Source organism: Mixophyes fleayi, chromosome 11 (genome assembly GCF_038048845.1).
Source record: "Mixophyes fleayi isolate aMixFle1 chromosome 11, aMixFle1.hap1, whole genome shotgun sequence".
Taxonomy (NCBI): domain Eukaryota; kingdom Metazoa; phylum Chordata; class Amphibia; order Anura; family Limnodynastidae; genus Mixophyes; species Mixophyes fleayi.
In genome coordinates this window covers 79,926,954-79,951,136 of record NC_134412.1, presented here as the reverse complement: position 1 = coordinate 79,951,136, position 24,183 = coordinate 79,926,954, and the positions used below count along the sequence as shown (strand labels likewise).

The 24,183-nt window shown below is 43.0% G+C and overlaps 1 protein-coding gene across 1 annotated transcript; it reads left to right on the top strand.

The window, feature by feature from the left end:
* Positions 1-14,179: 14,179 nt before the first annotated feature.
* YBX1 (Y-box binding protein 1) lies at positions 14,180-20,255 on the top strand. The gene is made up of 8 exons (XM_075189883.1): positions 14,180-14,512; positions 15,042-15,105; positions 15,477-15,510; positions 16,756-16,845; positions 18,205-18,510; positions 18,901-18,983; positions 19,406-19,671; positions 19,909-20,255. Exons 1-7 carry the CDS (start codon positions 14,392-14,394, stop codon positions 19,638-19,640), a joined length of 933 nt encoding a protein of 310 aa, XP_075045984.1. The 5' UTR covers positions 14,180-14,391; the 3' UTR covers positions 19,641-19,671; positions 19,909-20,255.
* Positions 20,256-24,183: the final 3,928 nt, after the last annotated feature.

The following is a 24,183-nucleotide window of genomic DNA, read 5'->3' as shown; positions in this document are numbered from 1 at the left end:
TAAAGAGGTGTTTATATGTAAAATAAATTGTTACAGTAAAATGGGCATTTTATATATAATTCTGTGTTTCTTCATATGAAGATAAAGATATGTGGGTTGTTAGACAGATGTACAGTGGGTGTTTATGTACGAATATGTTGTGTATATTAATGTTTACCCTATGTAATGAGCAAAGGCTGACAATTATTATTATTATTTATTTATAAGGCGCCACAAGGTTTCCGCAGCGCCGAACACAGTACAAACAATGGACAGTACAGGGAATAACAGTACAGAACAATAAACGAGTAATACCGAGACTTCAGATGCTCCAGGAAAATCAAGAATATTGAGGTTGGAGCAGAAGAGAAGGTAAAGAGACAGGAGGGAGAAGGGCCCTGCTCATTAGAGCTTACATCCTAAAGGGAGGGCAACAGACAATCGGCACAGAGGGAGTCAGAGGAGGGGAGCAAGCGCACCCTTTTCAAAGGAGGATCCAGGAGATGAGAGCGAGCATGGAAAGAGGGTTAAGTGGAGGGCTGGTAAGCCTTGAGGAAGAGATGAGTTTTGAGTGCCCGTTTGGAGGAGCACAAGTTAGGGGATAGACGGATGGAGCGAGGGAGGTCAATTCAGATTACTGTGCTTCCGTGGACAGGTAACAGGATTGTTGGGAGGTGATTGTGTAGCATGATAATATTGTGTTACTGCAGTGAGAATGTGAGTATTTATGATGGCTGTATGGATTGTCCGTGTGTTATTGTATTATTGGGGGTGGCAGTATAATGTAAAATGTCACATAGTGAGGATGTCATTATTGTGTGAGTTACAGTTTGTAGCACAGTGTTAGTATTGTTGGGGTGTCAGTATTGTTTAGTGTGACAATACTAGTATAGGTTGTGGGTGTGACTATGTAGTGTGGGTTATGGGCGTGGGCGTGGGTGTGACTATATAGTGTAGGTTATGGGCGTGGGTGTGACTATGTAGTGTAGGTTATGGGCGTGGTTGTGACTATGTAGTGTAGGTTATAGGCGTGGGTGTGACTATGTAGTGTATGTTATGGGCGTGGGTGTGACTATGTAGTGTAGGTTATGGGCGTGGGTGTGACTATGTAGTGTATGTTATGGGCGTGGGTGTGACTATGTAGTGTAGGTTATAGGCGTGGGTGTGACTATGTAGTGTAGGTTATGGGCATGGGTGTGACTATGTAGTGTAAGTTATAGGCGTTGGTGTGTCTATATAGTGTAGGTTATAGACGTGGGTGTGAATATGTAGTGTGGGTTATGGGCGTGGGTGTGACTATGTAGTGTAGGTTATAGACGTGGGTGTGAATATGTAGTGTGGATTATGGGCGTGTGTGTGACTATGTAGTGTAGGTTATAGGCGTGGGTGTGACTGTGTAGTGTAGGTTATGGGTGTGGGTGTGACTATTTTATGGGCGCGGGTGTGACTACGTAGTGTAGGTTATGGGCGTGGGTGTGACTATGTAGTGTAGGTTATGGGCGTGGGTGTGACTATGTAGTGTAGGTTATGGGCGTGGGTGTGACTATGTAGTGTAGGTTATGGCCGTGGGTGTGACTATGTAGTGTAGGTTATGGACGTGGGTGTGACTATGTAGTGTATGTTATGGGCGTGGGTGTGACTATGTAGTGTAGGTTATGGACGTGGGTGTGACTATGTAGTGTATGTTATGGGCGTGGGTGTGACTATGTAGTGTAGGTTATAGACGTGGGTGTGACTATGTAGTGTAGGTTATGGGCATGGGTGTGACTATGTAGTGTAGGTTATAGGCGTTGGTGTGTCTATATAGTGTAGGTTATAGACGTGGGTGTGAATATGTAGTGTGGGTTATGGGTGTGGGTGTGACTATGTAGTGTGTCACTCACCGGACTGTGAGTGCTACTTCTCGTGTGTTTAGGAACCGTGGCCGTCCGCCATCCTGAGGGTCTGCGCATGTGCAGCCCTTTCAACCCTTCAGTACATGTTCCTTTTAGTTAATTGGCTGATCAGGCAACACTCCCTATTTAAAGCACCTGAGGTCAATACCTCGTGGCCTGATCTTGGAGTCTCATTCCTCATGAGCCTCTGAAGGTGTTCCTGTGTTTCCTCGTGTATTCAGCTCCTGCTGATTCCTGTTGTTCGTTTGTGGTTTCCATACCACTTCAACTCTCCTGTGTTTCATTGTGACTGCACCAGCTGATTCCTATCCGCTGCCTCCGTGCTTCTACAGTTTCCAGACCACTTCAACTCTCCTGTGTTTCATCGTGACTGCACCAGCTGATTCCTATCCGCTGCCTCCGTGCTTCTACAGTTTCCAAACCACTTCAACTCTCCCGTGTTTCATTGTGACTGCACCAGCTGATTCCTATCCGCTGCCTCCGTGTATCTACAGTATCCTGCTCACTTCAACTCTCCCGTGTTTCATCGTGACTGCACCAGCTGATTCCTATCCGCTGCCTCCGTGTTTCTGCAGTATCCTGCTCATCGCAACCCTCCAGTACTCATCGTGTCTGCAGCCAGCCGATCCGCTGTTTCCGTGCTTCTACAGCTTTCCTGCTTGTGTCAACTCGCCTGTCTGCATCGGATCAACGCTCCGCTGCTTTCATCTCAGCTAGACCGCCTCAACTCTCCCGTGTTCTCCAGGTGTCCAGTTCTATATACTACTGCTTCCTGAGTATTGTTTACATCCTTGCTGGTCTACCTACCTGTGCACTGCACCTACTTGGTTACCGCTTCCACCCTCCTGGGACTTTGCATCCTGCCGGCCTCCAGCCGTTCAGGTATCCCTGCACCTCTCTCTGACAGCCTGCTCTCCTGAACCACGGTATGCATGCTTCTCATTGACTGTGCTGGTGTATTGCATATCTAGCTGGACTGAGTTGTTCTCCTCCGGAGTTTCCTATCCTCTGGGACTATTGCTATCATTTGACTGTGTTACCTCTTAGCCTGGATAGTTCTAGTGACTTTGTATATTTGTGCAGTGCTGCTCAGTTATTATTATTGTGTGCATATCATAGTGGGATCAAGTTCAGTGTGCCCGTGTATACTCTGCATTACATTTATCTCCCCGTGCTCCTCCTCACATATATATTTCAGTGGTACAACTTGCTAGAGGCAGACCACTGTTCCCTGTTTTCTGAGTCACCAGTTTCCAGTATCCTTTCACATAGCAGTGGTACAACTTGCTAACGCAGACCACTGACTTCCCGGATACCTTCACCTGGATTCCATTCCCTCACCCAGACAGCGGTACAACTTGCTATACGCAGACCGCTGACTCTCATCACCTCCTCGTTACTCCTGGACATTCCTCTTCACTATAGCAGTGGTACAACTTGCTACACGCAGACCACTGACTACCCTCACGTTTCCTTGTCCATACAGTTCCTCGTGTACAGTTATCTACCTATTACCACTGCTGCTAGTCATAGACTTTCCTCGAGCATTCTCTTATCACCTGCTGTCTCCTGTTCCGTGATCACCCCGCTACCAGAGTACCATATTACCAACTATACTGCTCTGGTAAGCCTATCATCTGGTGATAGCTGGGTAAAGACTCCTAGTGCCCGTGACATAGTGTAGGTTATAGACGTGGGTGTGAATATGTAGTGTGGGTTATGGGCGTGGGTGTGAATATGTAGTGTGGGTTGTGGGTGTGACTATGTAGTGTAGGTTATGGGCGTGGGTGTGACTATGTAGTGTAGGTTATGGGCGTGGGTGTGACTGTGTAGTGTAGGTTATGGGCATGGGTGTGACTATTTTATGGTCGTGGGTGTGATTGTAGTGTAGGTTATAGGCGTGGGTGTGAATATGTAGTGTGGGTTATGGGCGTGGGTGTGATTGTAGTGTAGGTTATAGGCGTGGGTGTGAATATGTAGTGTGGGTTATGGGCGTGGGTGTGACTATGTAGTGTAGGTTATAGGCGTGGGTGTCACTGTAGTATAGGTTACGGGCGTGGGTGTGACTATTTTATGGGCGTGGGTGTGACTATGTAGTGTGGGTTATGGGCATGGGTGTGACTGTGTAGTGTAGGCTATAGGCGTGGGTGTGACTATGTAGTGTAGGTTATGGGCGTGGGTGTGACTATGTAGTGTAGGTTATGGGCGTGGGTGTGACTATGTAGTGTAGGTTATGGGCGTGGATTTGACTATGTAGTGTAGGTTATGGGCGTGGTTGTGACTATGTAGTGTAGGTTATGGGCGTGGGTGTGACTATGTAGTGTAAGTTATGGGCGCGGGTGTGACTATGTAGTGTAGGTTATAGGCGTGGGTGTGACTATGTAGTGTAGGTTATTGGCGTGGGTGTGACTATGTAGTGTAGGTTGTGGGCGTGGGTGTGACTATGTAGTGTAGGTTATGGGTATGGGTGTGACTATGCAGTGTAGGTTATGGGCGTGGGTGTGACTATGTAGTTTAGGATATTGGCATGGGTGTGACTATGTAGTGTAGGTTATGGGCGAGGTTGTGGCTATGTAGTGTGGGTTATGGGCGTGGGTGTGAATATGTAGTGTGGGTTGTGGGTGTGACTATGTAGTGTAGGTTATGGGCGTGGGTGTGACTATGTAGTGTAGGTTATGGGCGTGGGTGTGACTGTGTAGTGTAGGTTATGGGCATGGGTGTGACTATTTTATGGTCGTGGGTGTGATTGTAGTGTAGGTTATAGGCGTGGGTGTGAATATGTAGTGTGGGTTATGGGCGTGGGTGTGACTATGTAGTGTAGGTTATAGGCGTGGGTGTCACTGTAGTATAGGTTACGGGTGTGGGTGTGACTATTTTATGGGCGTGGGTGTGACTATGTAGTGTGGGTTATGGGCATGGGTGTTACTGTGTAGTGTAGGCTATAGGCGTGGGTGTGACTATGTAGTGTAGGTTATGGGCGTGGGTGTGACTATGTAGTGTAGGTTATGGGCGTGGGTGTGACTATGTAGTGTAGGTTATGGGCGTGGATTTGACTATGTAGTGTAGGTTATGGGCGTGGTTGTGACTATGTAGTGTAGGTTATGGGCGTGGGTGTGACTATGTAGTGTAAGTTATGGGCGCGGGTGTGACTATGTAGTGTAGGTTATAGGCGTGGGTGTGACTATGTAGTGTAGGTTATTGGCGTGGGTGTGACTATGTAGTGTAGGTTATGGGCGTGGGTGTGACTATGTAGTGTAGGTTATGGGCATGGGTGTGACTATGCAGTGTAGGTTATGGGCGTGGGTGTGACTATGTAGTTTAGGATATTGGCATGGGTGTGACTATGTAGTGTAGGTTATGGGCGTGGGTGTGACTATGTAGTGTAGGTTATGGGCGTGGGTGTGACTATGTAGTGTATGTTATGGGCGTGGGTGTGACTATGTAGTGTAGGTTATGGACGTGGGTGTGACTATGTAGTGTAGGATATGGGCGTGGGTGTGACTATGTAGTGTAGGTTATGGGCGTGGTTGTGACTATGTAGTGTAGGTTATGGGCGTGAGTGTGACTATGTAGTGTAGGTTATGGACGTGAGTGTGACTATATAGTGTAGGTTATGGGCGTGGTTGTGACTATGTAGTGTAGGTTATAGGGGTGTGCGTGACTATGTAGTGTAGGTTGTGAGCATGGTTGTGACTATGTAGTGTAGGTTGTGGGCGTGACTATGTAGTGTTTGTAGTGTAGGTTATAGGCGTGGGTGTGACTATGTAGTGTAGGTTATGGGCGTGGGTGTGACTATGTAGTGTAGGTTATAGGGGTGTGCGTGACTATGTAGTGTAGGTTATAGGCGTGGGTGTGACTATGTAGTGTATGTTATGGGCGTGGGTGTGACTATGTAGTATAGGTTATAGGGGTGTGCGTGACTATGTAGTGTAGGTTGTGGGCATGACTATGTAGTGTAGGTTGTGGGCGTGACTATGTAGTGTAGGTTGTGGGCGTGACTATGTAGTGTAGGTTATGGGCGTGGTTGTGACTATGTAGTGTAGGTTGTGGGCGTGACTATGTAGTGTTTGTAGTGTAGGTTATAGGCGTGGGTGTGACTATGTAGTGTAGGTTATGGGCGTGGGTGTGACTATGTAGTGTAGGTTATAGGGGTGTGCGTGACTATGTAGTGTAGGTTATGGGCGTGGGTGTGACTATGTAGTATAGGTTATAGGGGTGTGCGTGACTATGTAGTGTAGGTTGTGGGCATGACTATGTAGTGTAGGTTGTGGGTGTGACTATGTAGTGTAGGTTGTGGGCGTGACTATGTAGTGTAGGTTATGGGCGTGGTTGTGACTATGTAGTGTAGGTTATGGGCGTGAGTGTGACTATGTAGTGTAGGTTATGGACGTGAGTGTGACTATGTAGTGTAGGTTATGGGCGTGGTTGTGACTATGTAGTGTAGGTTATAGGGGTGTGCGTGACTATGTAGTGTAGGTTGTGAGCATGGTTGTGACTATGTAGTGTAGGTTGTGGGCGTGACTATGTAGTGTTTGTAGTGTAGGTTATAGGCGTGGGTGTGACTATGTAGTGTAGGTTATGGGCGTGGGTGTGACTATGTAGTGTAGGTTATAGGCGTGGGTGTGACTATGTAGTGTAGGTTATGGGCGTGGGTGTGACTATGTAGTGTAGGTTATGGGCGTGGGTGTGACTATGTAGTGTAGGTTATAGGGGTGTGCGTGACTATGTAGTGTAGGTTGTGGGCATGACTATGTAGTGTAGGTTGTGGGCGTGACTATGTAGTGTAGGTTGTGGGCGTGACTATGTAGTGTAGGTTGTGGGCGTGACTATGTAGTGTTTGTAGTGTAGGTTATAGGCGTGGGTGTGACTATGTAGTCAGTATTCTTGGGATGACCTACAGTTAATCGGGGCTGGAGGTGAAAGAAATTTGGAATTCTGAACAGTCGTCTTTCAAAAAGTCATTTTATGTCAACAAATTCTATTGAAAACATTTTTCTAAAACAAACTGAGCAGAGGTACTTTTATACCTTAAAACAACTTTTTAAACTATCTTAAAAAAAAAAAAGACAAAAAATGTACTTGTCTAAATAAGAAATATTTTTAGATGAGTGTGGGTGTCCTTATTGTGTAAGATGTTGTGACTATGATGCAATATAGTGTAGGCTGTAACAGAGTGTGAGCATTGTATGCACCGATGGTATAGTATGACAATACAGTATTGTGTGTGGTTGTATTGATAGACATTTCTCTATCTGTACCCTCATACGGGGCGATTAATACGATGGTATCATTTCCTATGTCAGCCTCTTTTGATTGGCTGTACAGTATTTTGTTTGCATTCAGTAACCTAGCTTTTTACATTTCACAAACCATAATATATAGTAGATTTAATCCATTACTGTCTTGTTTATTCTTGTCAGAACTGCTTTAATTAATCAATTAAAAAAATACAAAGTTGCTTTCTGCATGCTGCCATATTTTCATAAGTCCATGTTACAGCAGACTTTTTAAAACTCACTTGGTACAGAGCAGAGGAGGATTTAATTCTTACAGTTTTAATCAATACAGTTGAATAGAAGTGTGTTTGAATAGGACTGGGTGGATTGAAATCTTCTCCACTATGAGTGTTCATATTAACAGCACGGTCTTTCTCCCTGAAGCAGGTACTCCACGCCCATTTGTTACACGGGGTGGATTTGGGCAATTTATAAGAGCGTGAGGTAGGTTTGCAGGTTTACTCCAACCTTATTAATTTCTGCATTAATATATTAACAGATTTCCCATGGCTTACTCTCCCACCTGCCCCAAATAAAAGCAAACTCCTACCTCCTGGATAATTTTCAGCCTTGACCTGAAGAAGATGGCTTCCCCTTGGTTTTAGGTTCTCTACTATGTACCTCATAACTTATTTTTTTAACTGTCCAATTACCAAATATGTAATACTATGTGGATCATCTTCTACAAGAAACTTGTTAGAATAGTGACTGTATATAAAGGTATAACTTGTGTACATAGGGGAGTGTGGCAATAAGCAGCGCATGGAAGAAGTTGAGGGGTTGTGGTTATGCAAATGTGTGGGTGTGGCTACAAGAGTACTTTGAAATCACACGATCATTCAAATAATATATATTTATACAGTGTGTGTGTGTGTGTGTGTATATATATATATATTTATTATATATATATATATATATATATATATATATATATACAACCTGTGGCTCTCCAGTAGTTGTTAAACTACAAGTCCCAGCATGCCTTGCCAGAAAATGACTGGCTATATGCTGGCAAAGCATGCTGGGACTTGTAGCTTCACAACACCTAGAGAGCCACAGGTTGGGTAGACTTGACATACAATATACACATACAATATACGTACAGTGGTTCGAACTGGAAATTTGGAAGTGATGGTATGAAAATCTCAAGTGAATGGCGGCCCTATAATCTAAACATAGGCATAGATTGTAAGCTTCTGCCTGTCTGTATCACCCATCATTGTTTTATTACTGTCTTTGTTCCCAACTGTACGGAATTTGCTGGCGCTATTGAAAGTACCGATGAGCGTGCCGATTCATGCGTATACATCGACACAATTTACCGTCAGATCTGTGATCTTCATCTCTCATAACCACCTGCTGAAAAGATTGTAGGGTATATTTACTAAACTGCTTGTTTGAAAAAGTGGAGATGTTGCCTATAGCAACCAATCAGATTCTAGCTGTCATTTTCTAGAATGTACTAAATAAATGACAGCTAGAACCTGATTGGCTGCTATGGGCAACATCTTCACTTTTTCAAACCAGCAGTTTAGTAAATATACCCCCATGACTCTGTACACTCTACATACACTGCTGGCCGTGAGTGCGTGCATACTTCCACATTTGCTTGACATAGTTCCATCCTTGATTGTGATTTTTGGGAGGTTTATAAAACCAAATCAACGGATACAATGTGCTTTTGAATGACAAAACATGATCCTGGGAGTGTACACACTAATGCGATATATAACCAAAGGGTAGTTTATTGTGTGATCTGCACACAATAAATGCTTTTGCCTGGCTTAATGACAATGTATTACAGAAACCAGGCAAAAACAATCACCCTCGTAGTGTAGCGGAACGTTCAGCAAGTTGTTCTAAAGCCGTTCACTCTGTAACAAGTACGTTTCTTGTCAATTGAAGATTACTTGAGTATAAAGAATGAATGGGCTTCAGCTTACTAGCAGCGTGTACACTGTGCATGGAGAACTGAGCACAGAACAAGCAGTGCTCTGCTGCAGAGTGTATGCTAATGTGCCAGCCAAGTAGATGCAGAGGTGTCTGAATGGAACGGGGCAATGAATATATAATTAGTGGAAGGGAGAAAGGAGATGATACAAGGACAATATAATTATTACTATGACATCTCTCCCCCCTCACAATAAATATGCGATCCTGGAGCCTCTGCCTGCTGCTGGGACAGTGGTGTCTGTAATCCTGTGCTCACACGTTCTGCCTGCGCCTGCGGTATAGGCACGTGTGTGTACACTGAAAGGTCGCATCAGAAGAATGTATTAAAAAATATTGTAATATAAAATATAAGTACAACAACTCTTAACAGTGTAATCATTTGTAGACATATATTTTTTTTTACATTAACTACGTAAATAAAGACGCTTGCAAGACGTACCATACATCATACTTACCAACTTTTGCAGCCAGCTGTCCGGGAGTGGGCTCCATCTTGGGGGCATGGCCCTGTAAATTGCGCCATTAGGCCACGCCCTGTCAATCTTTGCCCATTTCAGCCTATCAGTGGGTGGGGGCGGGCCAGGATGCCGCGTTTAGCCCCACCCACTTCACAAGCGAGGTGAGCTGGACCCGGGAGGATGCCCTGCTCTCCCGGGAGTCCGTGAGAACTCTCAAAAATTCGGGAGTCTCCCGGACGTTCCGGGAGAGTAGGCAACTATGCCATACATACAATGCATTTTTAGTCTATGTTACGCGCATACACATGTTCTGTGCTATCTAGTGGCACGCATACGTGTACTTTTTAAATCAAAGACTATGCCGTGTCAATAGTTACTGACATCGGTGCATGGGTATTGCAGCCTTACCTGTCACCCAGGAGCAGATATGAGTTATTATTTCTATTTTAGAAAAGTCAACTGTGTGGGAAGTGGGTATTAGGTTGACACTTTTTCTTAGAGCGCTGAGAATCATTGCACCGGCCCTGGATGTACTGATTGTGAGACTTTTTCACAACGGCCCTTTAGCCAGCGGTCCGTAGAACACATGGAAGAAGTCTTGGCAAGATTCTGGGCAAGGGAAATTGGTTTAAACTATTTGTAAACAGCATGTGTAATTGTAAATACATATGCATTTATCAAAATGCAGTATATAATGTTATAAATCACTTTGTGACTGTTCAATCATAAAGAGGTGTTTTTAACCAATGTCATGTATTTATAGAGGTGCAGTGTATATATATTTGTTTATATAATTGCATACTCGCCAACTCTCCCGGAATGTCTGGGAGACTCCTGCATTTCGCGGGAGAGTGTGGCAATCTCCCTGATCTGTCCACTTCCTAGTGAAGTGGACAGAATTCGGTTCAAACGCCGCAATTAAACGGGAATTGCGGCGTTTGGCCCCGCCCCCACTGTAAAATGACGTGTTTTGTGTCATTACGTCACGGGGGCGAGGCCAAAATGACGCAATTTTCGGAGCCCGGCCCCCCCTTCCTCCCTCCTCCACCCCCGGCAGCTCCCGGAAGCCAAATCTAAAATGTTGGCAAGTATGTATAATTGATGTATTCTTGATAATTACATTACTATATATTTTGCTGTGTTTCACGCATATCTACACAAACACACATACACATACAGTACAACTTATTAATTATACTCTCTAGAGACCTGTGCACACAATGCAAAATAGATAAAATGGAACAAAGCACAATGGTTAAACTCTGCAGGGGTTATTCTACAACTCCTTTAACTCAATAAAGCCTTTTTCAAATTCAATTTTCTGATCCCCCAGGTATCCATCATGTTTACAATCATCTTCCCTTTTCTTCACAATTTCACTAATCACAGTCTTGTCCTATATAGTCTACCAAAATGTATTCTAAAGTGCACATATAGAGCTCTATTTAGAGGTGAACGCATGTGGGCACAGAAAAAGAATGATGCAATCTTTATTTATACAAGCCTACTTATATGTATGTAAAATTGGACGCATCCCAAGAGTCATACTAGTCAAATACAGCAGTGTTTGCACCAGGCGTACATTGGGTACGTTAGTAGTAAATACAAACGTTGTATTAACCTACTTCAACACAATATATTAATGTGATGAAATGTCATATACACACGCGTTAATGGTGACTTTATTATAAACTTTTCTATATGAAATGTAATTAAATACAAGCACCTCCACATCATGTGTACCCCTTTGAAAATCTAATGGCAATCTGCTTTACTGCAGTAGTCCGAATTGAAATGACAAGCAGTGTGAATAGACAGCTGCTACTTAATTAAGACACCATGCTAATGAATTAAGTACTATCAGCTGCATGGGTCAGTACACAAGCAGCAAATCACAATCGGACAGATAGTGTTGCAGATAATCACTATCAACCTGTATCCTTGCACCACCCCTCCCATACCTGTGATATTTAGACTGTAAACTCCAATGGGGGCAGGGACTGATGTGAGTTCTCTGTACAGCGCTGCGGAATTAGTGGCGCTATATAAATAGCTGATGATGATGATAAGCCTCCGAAGAGGTGCATCTGGGAATGCATCCATGTCTAATTATGTTGCACTTATGTGAACACACCCTTACTGATCTCAGCTTACGTATACACATCACTGTTTTGCCTCTCCAGACGTAGGTGAATGCAAGTCTACGATACACAAACATATAGCTAGGGATGCATTTTAGATGCGCACACACAAAGCAGGAATGCATATCTTATGCTCAGTTTTAAACTAGGCCCAAAGTGTACTTACTTCAATAGCAGACATTGAAAATGAAAAAAAATAATATGTTTTGTGAAGTTAATCACTGCTGCGATTTTGTGACTCAGACCCAAATATAATCAGTCCCGTTGGAGTTATAAAAGAACACCCAGATTGCATGCAACACTGCTATAGTTAGTTATATGCTAGATATTTACACGCCCTATAGCTAGATTAGACAGCCTCGGGGCTCTTCCAAATTAGCAACTTTTCAGGAAATGTTGTCATACGGTTACGGCCGGCTAGGAATCTATGGAGCCATGTTGCATACCTTGTCCACACAGGTATTAATGCAATATGCGACACAATGGCGAGAGAGTAAATGATGCAGACGCCATTTTCTGGTGGTCGTTTTATCAGGGCAGGGATGAATTGATCACTAGCTGGCGTTATTTTTCTGAGATTTACTTGTGTCCCTTCTTGTTTGGGACTTAATGCAAGTACTTCCTGAAAATAATTTCCTCTGGGGAAGCCCTAAGAAAGGTCAATGGTAATGACTATATTTATCAAAAAAATTGTGGAATTCTTATCTTGCCACAATTGGACATTGTTGCTTTCTTCTAATCAATAATAATAATAAAATTTCCAATAATAAACGGAAATGACACAAACGTAACGGCTCATTCACTTGTAATGCACTTTTTAAGTGTTATCATTTTAAAAAAGAAAGACAACTTGCGTTCAATGTTGAAGTGTACACTGAAATTGTAAAAAATTGATGTGATGGGGATTTTTATTTTATTTTACATTTTCAATAAATTCACACAGTATCATTACCAATGTCTATATCCAATAATGCCTGAGGAGTTTTAATGTAAACTCCTGCAGGTGCAAATTGTTGTCAACAACCTCTATCTGCAGCAGTTGCGTTAAATACAGCGTATGAGAACTGGGGCATCATGGAGCTGTGCGCATGGGCAAGGGGGACATGCATGGGAAATTGTGCTTTAATATTGCATCTAAGATTTCTGAATGATCTATTTTTAGTGCACCAGTGAGCATTAACTATACAACTGAGTTTATAGGAAAACCGCAAGGACATTAAAATCAAGCACTTAAAGTGCATGAAAGAAGCTTAGTAAACGCACTCTGAAAAACACAAAGAAATAATGGAAGCTAATGGACGTGTAGACATACGCTTTCTGACACGTGTCCCCTTCGCATTACATCAGTTTTAGACACATTAATGAACACATCTGCAAAATTGATGTGATGTGCAGAGCAAATTTCCAGCACTATGTACAGGCATAGCCTTCATCATCATCATCACCATTTATTTATATAGCACCACTGATTCTGCAGCGCTGTACAGAGAACTCGCTCACATCATCCCTGCCCCATTGGAGCTTACAGTTTAAATTCCCTAATACACACACAGACTGACAGATTAAGGTCAATTTTGACAGCAGCCAATTAACCTACCAGTATGTTTTTGGAGTGTGGGAGGAAACCGGAGCACCCGGAGGAAACCCACGCAGACACGGGGAGAACTTACAAACTCCACACAGATAAGACCATGGTCGGTCATTGAACTCATGACCCCAGCGCCTTAGCATATTGTTGTGTTGTAATCTGGCACATGACTAGTGCAAATTGTTTATTTTTTCATTATATCAAGCTCCTAATAGGAATTTGGGCTATAAATATCAATAATAAATTATATTTCACCCCACCCATACTTGGCTGAATGCCTCTAGCGCATTTTACAGGTAATTCATAATTAATTTAAGTCATATGAATAAATAAAGATGAGAAAGTATTGATCTGGAATGAGTGCAGATTTATTTTCAGATAGGTTGTACTAATGGGTGACATTGAGGGGTAAAGGTAAGGGGGCAGGGTGATGGTGTGAGTCTGGTTTTGAACTTAGCACAGTGAGGGCTAACCTGTGACACTCCAGGTGTTGTGGAACTACAAGCCCCAGCATGCTTTGCAAATAGATAACTAGTTGATAGCTGGCAAAGCGTGCTGGGGCTTGTAGTTTCACAACATCTGGAGTGTCACGGGTTAGCAATCACTGACTTAGCACGTTCACATTATCTACCCCCCAACTCTGTTAGTATTCAAGGCAGCTATGGAGCCGTCTGAGGCCATGGTCGGCTCTTAATCTCGCCAATCCTGTTATTGACATCCCCTCCAGCCAATAGGGATCAGCCGCGAAAACCTTCAGCCACTCACAGCGCGCCGCCCGCCGATTGACGGCCGCGCCAGCCAACCCGCGGGGGGGCGCCCCAGACTGACGAGGCGCTCGACCAACCAGCGGCCGCGGGAGGCGGGCAGTCTGCGATGATTAACCCGTCTGTAACGTCATTGTAGGCAGTTCGATCGGTAGCGGGAGCGGAGAGCGGACAGCAGGGAGCTCGAAGGCAGCAGCCCCCCACCGCCGGCCTGAGTTACCATCAACACCCGGGGAAGGAAATAATAAAAACAAAACAACGAGCCACCGCCGGCCCGAGTCACCACCTCTGAAGACAACACAGACATCGTCATTACCACCAGGCAGCCACCTTCACCATGAGCAGCAGCGACGTCGAAACGCAGCAGCAGCCGCAACAGCAGCAGCAGCCGCCAGCCGCCCTGGAAGGCAAGTCTAGCCCGGAACCGGCGGCTACCGTGGGGGAGAAGAAGGTCATCGGTAAGAGCCGTGTGTGTGTGAGGGGATCATTGGGAGGGGGTGGCCGTCAACGGGTTAATGTCGGCGGTTGGGGCTGTGACGGTTGAATCGCCTGAGGTGGAGCGCGCGCCGGCCACGCGATCCTGGTGCCCCCCCCTATCCCCGATCTCCCCCCGCTGCCGTGACGTCACCGCTTCCTGTGTCCTCGCGGGGAATGGGGCCTCCAAGATGTCCGCCCGCCTGCGGCCTAGCCGCCCATGCTCGGCCCCATTGTGTCAGACCCCGCCTCGTCCTCGCCCCCTTCACACGTGGAGACTATGGGGGGGGGGGGGTGCACGTCTCACTGCGGGCCCGGTGTGTGAGTGGGGGGGCCCCCGGCGCTGGGTGGTGCTCTGGCCCCGCTCCAGCCACGTGGTGCCGGCCCAGTGGTGGTGGCTCAGTAGTGCCGACCCAGTGCCCCCCACGTACAATCCCTGTTATCTCCTCATATAACCTCCCCGTGTAACCAGATGTGATTACTCAACATCTCCCTCTCTCTCCTCCCTTCCAGCAACCAAGGTTTTGGGCACTGTCAAATGGTTTAATGTGCGTAATGGATATGGATTTATAAACCGGTGAGTTCATCCTCATTATTATTATTTATGCATCCTGTACACTGTTTGTAATCACTGGGGTTTCCCTTACTTTAGGCCTCATTGATAAATCCTGTATCTAGGTCTAGTACACTGGATTATAGTGTTCATGAGAACTATATTGTGTAATGTGCCGTTTTCAGGAAGCCACTTAATATTGTTTAATTAACTTTAGAAAATGCTATCAAAATATTTACACTTGTTTATGAAAACTAGCAAATATTATGCAAACAATCATACCTGTAGTTTAGTTGGAATTTATGTTTTTTTTCTATTTTTCAAAACATTTATTCTGCACACAATTATAAAGCTTGTTTTAAACGTTTCCCCTTTTTTTTTCCTCTGCAATCTAGGAATGACACCAAGGAAGATGTGTTTGTACACCAGGTAAGATGAGTGTGTTTTTTTTTTTTTTTTTTACCCCACCATTATTTTAAATATATTCCCGCCGCACTGTAAAAGCTGCACTACTATAACTGTTGCTATAAAAAATAAGCACTCAAAGGTATTTCCAACACTGCTGGGAATATATTTTATAGTAAAAAAAAAAATCATTGCTCCAAGTGAGTCCTTAGCTTGCCTTAGTTGTGATGCTTTGCGTGTTCATATATTTGCACTAGAAAAGGGGAAGGAGGGGGGCATGATATAGAAATCGGGCACAAAGTAGACAAAAATGGCAGGGGGGGGGGGCGTAGATTTATTAAGTGTTCAAAAAAGGAAAAGTGGTGGTTTACCATAGCTACCAGTCTTATTAGATAATCTGGATGCTTTGGACAAAATCTCCACTCTTCCTTGTTGGAAAGTTTGATAAATCTACCCCATGATCTTTAACTTGGCAACTAAATGTCTAAGTAAAGTGAACTACATTTTGCTGCAAATGGTAAAGGCTTAGGAAGTGCGGTTCGCTTAACTTTGTAACCTAATGCATACAATGTAGCAATTTATACCCCATTCATACTGCACCAAAAACCCGGGTTTTTGCAGAGGCATGCTGAAAAACCCGGGTCTTGGTGCAGTATGAATAGTCCAACCATAAAATCCCGGGACCTAGACATGGGATTTTGAGGGGTAATTCCCGTGTTGGACCCCGCTTGCCTGCAGTATGAATGGTGCAACCTGTGTAATTCCCGGGTCTCACCATTCATACTGTAAAAAAAAAATTACTAAAAAAAACAAAACAAATGTTTACTTAACTTATTTTCAGCCAGCGGTGTCTCCGGTGCGTTGCCGGCTGTCAGGGGGACCTCTGGGTACTAAAATGACGTCATTTCTAATGGACTAGAAATGACGTCATTTTAGTACCCAGAGGTCCCCCTGACAGCCGGCAACGCACCGGAGACACCGCTGGCTGAAAATAAGTTAAGTAAACATTTGTTTTGTTTTTTTTAGTAATTAAAATCTTTTTTTTTTTTTTTTTTCACTTTTTTTTTTTTCTAAAACCCGGGTCGGGCAGGTGCAGTACGAACCCACCCGACCCAGGAATCTTCTTATCTATACTGCCCTGTGCCCCGGCAATATCCCGGGTTAACAACCCGGGATGTTGCCGGGGCGGCAGTATGAAAGTGGTAGTATTCTGTGTATTTACCACAAGTGTTTTCCTGAACTTTTTTTTTTTTTTTATTGCTTTTCTAGACTGCCATTAAGAAGAACAACCCAAGGAAGTATCTTCGCAGTGTGGGAGATGGAGAGACTGTAGAGTTTGATGTAGTGGAAGGAGAGAAGGTGAGACTTCCTTGCAAAATTGCAACTTCATTTTTGTGATTATTTTCTGTTTAATGTTGCCTTTACAGTTTTGTAGGCTTAAAACACCCAATTTGTTAAGTTGTGACAATCCTATGAATATTCTAACTTAAAAAAACCAAAAAAAAAAACCTTTAGCATCTCAGTTGGTAACTTGGGTACTATGTTCCACTTTCAGACTTTGTTAAATTAACCTTGCTAGTATACCTTGTACAGTGTTCTGGTAGCCATCTTGCAGATTACTCGTATGTATTTGTTTATATGAAGCTAGATTATGCAGTGTGTAACTGGCACCAAGTTAACACTTTGTTTCAAGGTTCATGTTTAAGTAAAAAAAAAAGGGGGTGTAGTGAGATGTTATGACTAAGATTAATAGTGTTACATTTGCAATGAGACAAATTAAGATACTGGAACTTGATACCTCCTTATGGCAGGGACTTATTAATTATCTTTACTAGAGGGGTGTTTCTATGGGCAATAATTGACAGGTTGCATTGGCAGTCCAATATTTTTTATATTAAACCGTAAACAAAAATGTATCTACTACAGTATTCTCCCCCCAGAAAATTTTGCAAGCTGGGTGGGGGGCAGTGTTAATACTTTGTTGGATATTGTCCACACCTGCCAGGACCAGTCTCACAATGAGAGCTGTAGTGCTCATAGTTCCTAACAGGAGAGAATAAACCATTGTATTATAATAGTAACACTGCATCGATTGGGTTGTCTTGTGGCTCTCAAAACATAGCTGCAAAGATCTAGAGCAGTGATGGGCAAACTACGGCCCACGGACCAGATCCGGCCCACTTAGAGGTTCTATCCGGCCCGCCAATATTTTAAAAAATTACATTAAAATATGTGTAAAGTTAATAGGGCTGACCCTGTGTCAGAACCTTCATTTTTATGCCTTCCCAGCACCGTTTGCCCATCGCTGACCTAGAGTGTATGGGGGTGGGGGGGTGGGGGGGGAGGGTTTCCTCCAACCAGGCCAGCCTTATGTTCCAGGTAGTAAAATGTACAGGTGTTGCCACAATAGGTTGTTCTGTGAGCAGAGCTAAATCTTCCCTTTTCAACAGCTGCTATGTGCCCTTTGTGACTATTGACTCCTGTGTACTTTACTTCCCTCTTTTTATGGCCCTGACAGCATAGCTTGTAATGTTTATTGCTGGTGTAGTGGTTTAACTTGCTATGCACAGATTGACAATCCACTTAAATGACATTACTGTATAGTCTTCCTTTGAGCTGTACTTTCTATGTATTAACACAAATGGATGTTTGTCTGTGTGCTGGTTATAGTGCAGTTCTCTAGACTAGACAGCTGTAACAACTGTTATGTCCTCACAGGGTGCAGAGGCAGCTAATGTCACCGGTCCTGGTGGTGCTCCAGTCCAAGGCAGCAAATATGCAGCAGATCGCAATCACTATAGGCGCTATCCACGTCGCAGAGGTCCTCCACGTAACTACCAGCAAAACTACCAAAGCAGCGAAGCTGGAGAGAAGCCAGAAGAAGTTGAAAGTGCGGCAGAAGGAGACGGCGCTAATCAGCAACGCCCTTTCCGAAGGCGTCGTTACCCACCATACTATCTGAGGAGACCGTATGGGCGCAGACCACAGTATCCCAACCCCCCAGTACAGGGTGAAGTGGTGGAGGTAACTTATCTAGTTGGCTACTTTTAAAAAAGGGAAACACTGCATTTTGCAGGCTTTGTAGACTAAGTTCAGCAAAGAGTTTAAAATAGTTTTTGAGTGGAATTAAACGAGGGCATCCTAAATAGTGCCTGCACTTCAACAAACATCCTGACGCAGGAAGTTCTTGTCTTGTTTGGGCAGCCTGCTATTATGGTAACCAGGGTCATGTACATGTGTCCGGGGGCGTTGGCCACCTGGACAAGGCCCACCTAATCAGTAGAACATGATCTTACTGATGGCCATAGCCTAACTACACAAAACAAAGTACCTGACTGGCTTCATTGTTCATATTGAACTGTGGGCTCCCGTATAATTCATGGAACTTAATGCATTTGTGTTTTCTCTTCATAGGGACCAGACAGCCAAGGTGCAGGGGAACAAGGCAGACCAGGGAGACAGAACATGTACAGAGGGTTCAGACCACGATTCCGCAGGTATGTTGCAAATATTCTTTCAATTAATCATTCCTCTCAGTGGGCCGTACTCTAAATTTCAACTGCTAGGATTTTGGGGTTTGCTTCCATCTCTAGCAAACTAGCATCTTTATGCTACTATAACTTGTGTGATGTTTAGCTTCTCATAACGCAATGTTTTCAGTATAACTGGGTTTAGGATTCTGATGAAGCAGTCTGCTTTTTATGGTCTTAGTATATGGATTTGCCAAATTCTGATATATTAAAGCAGGGGCACACTTAAGTCTGTAATACAGACTTCTATTCCACTAGGCTTATTTTTTTTTTTTTTTTTTCCCCTTTAATTACTCACACCCTCCAAAGTAGATAATATAAGGTCTGAGTTATGTTTGACTTTATTTTCCAGTTTTATAAGTGTTCTAATTGAATGATTGCTCTTACAGAGGACCACCTCGTCAGAGGCAACCCAGAGAAGACGGAAATGAAGAAGACAAAGAAAATCAGGGGGATGCAACCCAGAGTCAACAGCCACCTCAACGCCGGTATCGCCGCAACTTTAACTACAGACGCAGACGCCCAGAAAACCCTAAACCACAAGATGGTAAAGAGACCAAGGCAGCCGAAACATCAGCAGAAAACACGTCCGCTCCCGAGGCTGAGCAGGGCGGGGCTGAGTAAATACCGGCTTACCACCTCTACCACCATCCGGGTTAGTGTATACACCTGTCCTCACTGCACACAGGGACTTTGTATAAATCATTTGCAAGCTCTTTAATAGGGACTTTATATTTTCCAGAGCTTGTAGCATGGGTTAATTCTTTTTATTGTCATTTGGCATGTTCTTGTGTCTGGTATCTATAAAAGTTGTTGCACAGAATGGAGCTTTAAATGAACTTCACAAGTGTATAACATGAATTTCATGCAGCTTTTTTTGTTTTTCTTGCAGTTTTGTCATCAAATAAACAAGAATTGAAATTCCAGCAATAAGAAATTGAACAAAGAATTGGAACTGAAGACCTTAAGTGCTTGCTTTTTGCTGTTGACCAGATGTCGTTCTGCGCGGTTTCTTGCAGCGACGTTTTTATTTTTTATCGAAGGTCTCCTTTTGGGAATGACAATTTTTTTAAAAAAAACATTTTTTCGCAATCTACCTACAAAGGTTTTTAAATTGTTTCTTATCTGGTCAAACCAAGATTTTTAAGAACCTCATTTTTAATTTGTAATAAACGTACACCTGATTTTTTTCAAATAGTCAACAAATTGCAAGCATCTGTTAATAAAGGTCTCAAAATATTCTGGTGTGACTTGTCTGTAAATATTGGCTGTATAAATCCAATAATGGACACAAACATGTGTGAACCTGTCATTGAGGTAACTCTATATTCTAGTGTTTATACTTAAGCATATTTAGATCTACTTTATCCAAGGGATGGGACTTGCTGCATTAATGGGCCTGTGCACCGAGCCAGTAGTGTCAGGCTTGCAGCATTGACATAAATACTGTCCAGCAGACTTCAGTGTCCTTGCCAGGAAGATTGCAGCAACATTGCACTTTGGCATGTTAGTTAATGAATGTGGTATTTATGGGTTAGTGGATAGTTGGCATAACGCCTAACTGTGTGTCAAATAAAAATTGACGCTTGTCAACATTAAGATGTTGGGTGATGCATAACTTTGGGGTTTTGGTTGTAATATCTTTTTGGGCAGGGTTACTGTGTTGGTTTAGGGTGTCTCCTATTCCAGACCTGATTATCTGTAGTGGCATACTACTGCAAGAGATGGATTTGACAGGTTGCCTGACTATCAAATGTTCATACAAGGAGAAACTAATCAAAGTGCCATTAATGCAGTGTATTGGTTACTAATCATCGTTTGACTAATTTAGAACATACAAAGCTATATAGTAATAGAAGCTTATTGTGTTAGAACTGAGCTGGGTCCACGTCTAAAGTTTCCAAAAAACCTGTTCCACCGTTAGCCATTTCTCAGGTAAGAACTATATTCTATTTGGTTCTGCTATGAGTAAGTTTGAATTATACATGTAATGTACTTAATGAAAACAGTAGGAAAATGGAAATAATTCAAATTGATTTATTCATAGTAGATGCATAAAGAAATTTAGGTAGAGGGAGACTAGGAAAATGTCTTGGACCTCAAATACTTAAACACATTATTAATGTGATGGAGCATATTACTAAGGCTTCTATCTTACTGGTATTACATTTATAATGGGCTTTCCTCTTAAGAGTTTTAAAGTGAATGTAGAGTTGGTGCAATTAGATCCAGGGAATGATATGACCACTTATAGGTAATATAATTTTTGTTAGAGGATCCATTTGTCAGATATGTGACTACTATGGCTAGGAATGTATTATCTCTGAGCTGATCTCCAGCAACAGCTCACCCACCTAGCCCAGTGGTTCCCAAACTTTTGCAGTTTGCGGCACCCTTAGAATCTTTTTTTTTTTTTTTTCCAAGGCACCCCTCAAATTACCAAGCGATCCCATTTTATAAGTAGCTGGGTCAAAAAATGTAATAAGGATATAGGTCAGACAGAAATACTTAGTTGTATGCAAAAATACATATATCCAAGGGAAATTAATATTTTTTTTATTTTTGTCAAAGAATAACTTGCAGCTTACTCACTGCCCCTGCATTATCTCCACATGCTGTGCCCCCTCTGCATCCTGGCATAGCCAGGAAGAGAAACAAAAAATTTTGCCAATCTGGTGGCGCCCAGCATCCACTTCTGCCGCTTGTCATACTGAATGTCGGGCGTGATGACGTCACACCCGACATTCAGTGAGAAGAGGAGGATGCTGGGTCCTGTGCTCAGACAGATGTTTTCCCTGTCCACGACACCCCTGTGACGCGTGGGCCGTGGCGCTCAGTTTGGGAACCTAGGCCCTAGTCTGTTTAGTGGCTATTTGTGATTCAGCCTTTAGGAGATGTTAACGTTCCCTAACATTAATGTGCCTGCTCTGAATGGTTGTGAAAAGCTTCCTAGTAAAGGATAATTTGTATTGGGTGCATAAGGAGACTGGTGACAGCGATCTTCCAACTTTGTAAGTACCAAATTGGCTACATCACACAATTTATATACATTTAAATGTAGGATGGAGTAAGGTGGCATCTTTATTTCAGAGCAACTCTTAAATATTCATCAAAAATTAGATGTGACAGAAGAATATTTGACATGCTTGGGTTGGGGGTGTTTGAAGAGAAGGGAGTCTTTGATGGGGTGTTTGTGAGGCTATATGTGCCCTTGAGTAATGGGTAACATTGGTTTATAAGTTTAGCTTAGTTGCTGCCATCTCCAAGCACAGTTGGGCTCTGCCCCTTTTTGTTCAGTTTCTTACTCCTAGAATATCATCCAGACATTTGTCTTCCTAGTGATTTCTGGGAATGCAGTAAAATAGCATTTTCAGTTTGTTCTCTTTAAAGCAGCCAGAGTTGCTTTTTATTTTTGCTACCTATGTACCTATTCTGGCTCAACTTTGTTTATTTGATACACAATTCTGAATTGGACATGCAAGAATTTATTTCTTTGTGTTGGATTTATTAGTGGGATACTATAGAGCTTATTCTAAAAAGCATAGGCAAATTACAACACTGCTACCTAGTGGTCAAAATCTGCTGAAAAAAAAATGGGATTTATCATTTGCAGACTTTACCTAAACTAAATAAAAATGTATAACCAGTCTTTTACTGTAATAACATTTAATTCTATGCCTGCTGGCTATTTGATCCCCCCCTCTATTTTGGTAGTCTTATGCTGTGCTTACTGGATACCTAGCAGGTAGCATAGGTGACTGCCCCAATATGATTTGATCTTTCATCTAATGCTGTATATACTCAGGTGGGGTTTTGTATATTACACCATCTGAGTTTACATGGTGTTTGATAGTACTCAATCAGGTAAACAACTGTTCTCATAACCGTATTCTCATACATTAGACGTAACCGCGGGTGTTTGCTCTACAGAAGTGTAAGTACAACTAAAGAGCTACACTTGAAGCACAGTAATGTGGTAATCGTACAATTCTTATCCACCTACAAGAGAAAATTAAAGACAATACTGGTCTGTGCAAGTCACTGCAGTATTGCATCAATACAGGATTTCCTGCTAATTTTGGGAGTCTCTTGGAGGCTAGTCTTGAGCTCATAGACACCAGTTGTAATTTTACAATCTACTTTACAAGTGTTGGCAGATATTCTTGAACAAATTAAAGTCCAAAGCGTCTACAGTATTATCCTGATCCAAATCCCTGCTTATGTTTTCAAAGACTATAATCACATTATGTCAGTGTAGGGAACCGCTAGATAGTATAAGGATACAGTGTAAATGTTGTATAGTTAATGTACACTGTACGCACAGCCTTATGGCATCATTGGACAATAATGGGAGGTACAGTGCGTTCAGACAAAATATAATGGGAGAATAATTTACAATCTAATTAGGTAGTTGAAGACTTCTAGGGATAGGTAAGTCCAGTGATTCTTGATCTCAGTGGATGGATCTCTGTTTAGATTTGAAAGCCGATAGTGTCAGTGTGACACAAGACAGATGCACTTTTAGAAGTATATAGCAGCCAAGGCGCATGCTTTACAGCAGTGATGGGCAACCTGTTACCCTTCAAAGGCCGTATGTGTGGCCCTCTAACCTTCAAGAGGGCCACACTTTACCCTTAATCTCTAATCTATAACAATACATGTATTCAAACAAAGACACCAATCTGTTACAACATAGCAGGCGTGTTAATGTGAGACAAAGAACAGGTACAAGCTATAACAAGTCTGGCAGTGTGACTTCTGGGTGACAAGATTTTCTACCAGCAGTTTGGTGCACAATGTAATGCTACAAGGAGGTTTCCATACATCAATCTGCTGTGGTTGTTTATAATGTGTCCCTTAATCGGGAATGTGTTTTCCACCAAAAACTGACCATTTTGTAGCACACTGATGCTTAACAGGGTCTGCCTTAAAAATCCCTTTAATTAAGTTGGCAGGAATCACGCAGCTCTTTTCCACGGAAGAAGTTGTTATTCCACGGAAGAAGTTGTTAGACCACGTGGTGCAGACTGGCATGTTCCTCTTTCCTGATACCTTATGTGATGCTGGCACCCTGTGACCTTCCTGTTTGTGTGGAGGAGGCTACGCTATGTGGAAGTTGAAACGCGTCGGGAAAAGAATCTTGTTAAATGACCCACCGAGCGTCTCT

Bases quoted from the DNA above. Each gene is read 5' to 3' on its own strand.
- YBX1 (XM_075189883.1), top strand. From the start codon at position 14,392: ATGAGCAGCAGCGACGTCGAAACGCAGCAGCAGCCGCAACAGCAGCAG. The intron at 18,511-18,900 runs GTAACTTATCTA...TTCTCTTCATAG, and splicing joins TACAGGGTGAAGTGGTGGAG to GGACCAGACAGCCAAGGTGC. The intron at 18,984-19,405 runs GTATGTTGCAAA...TTGCTCTTACAG, and splicing joins TTCAGACCACGATTCCGCAG to AGGACCACCTCGTCAGAGGC.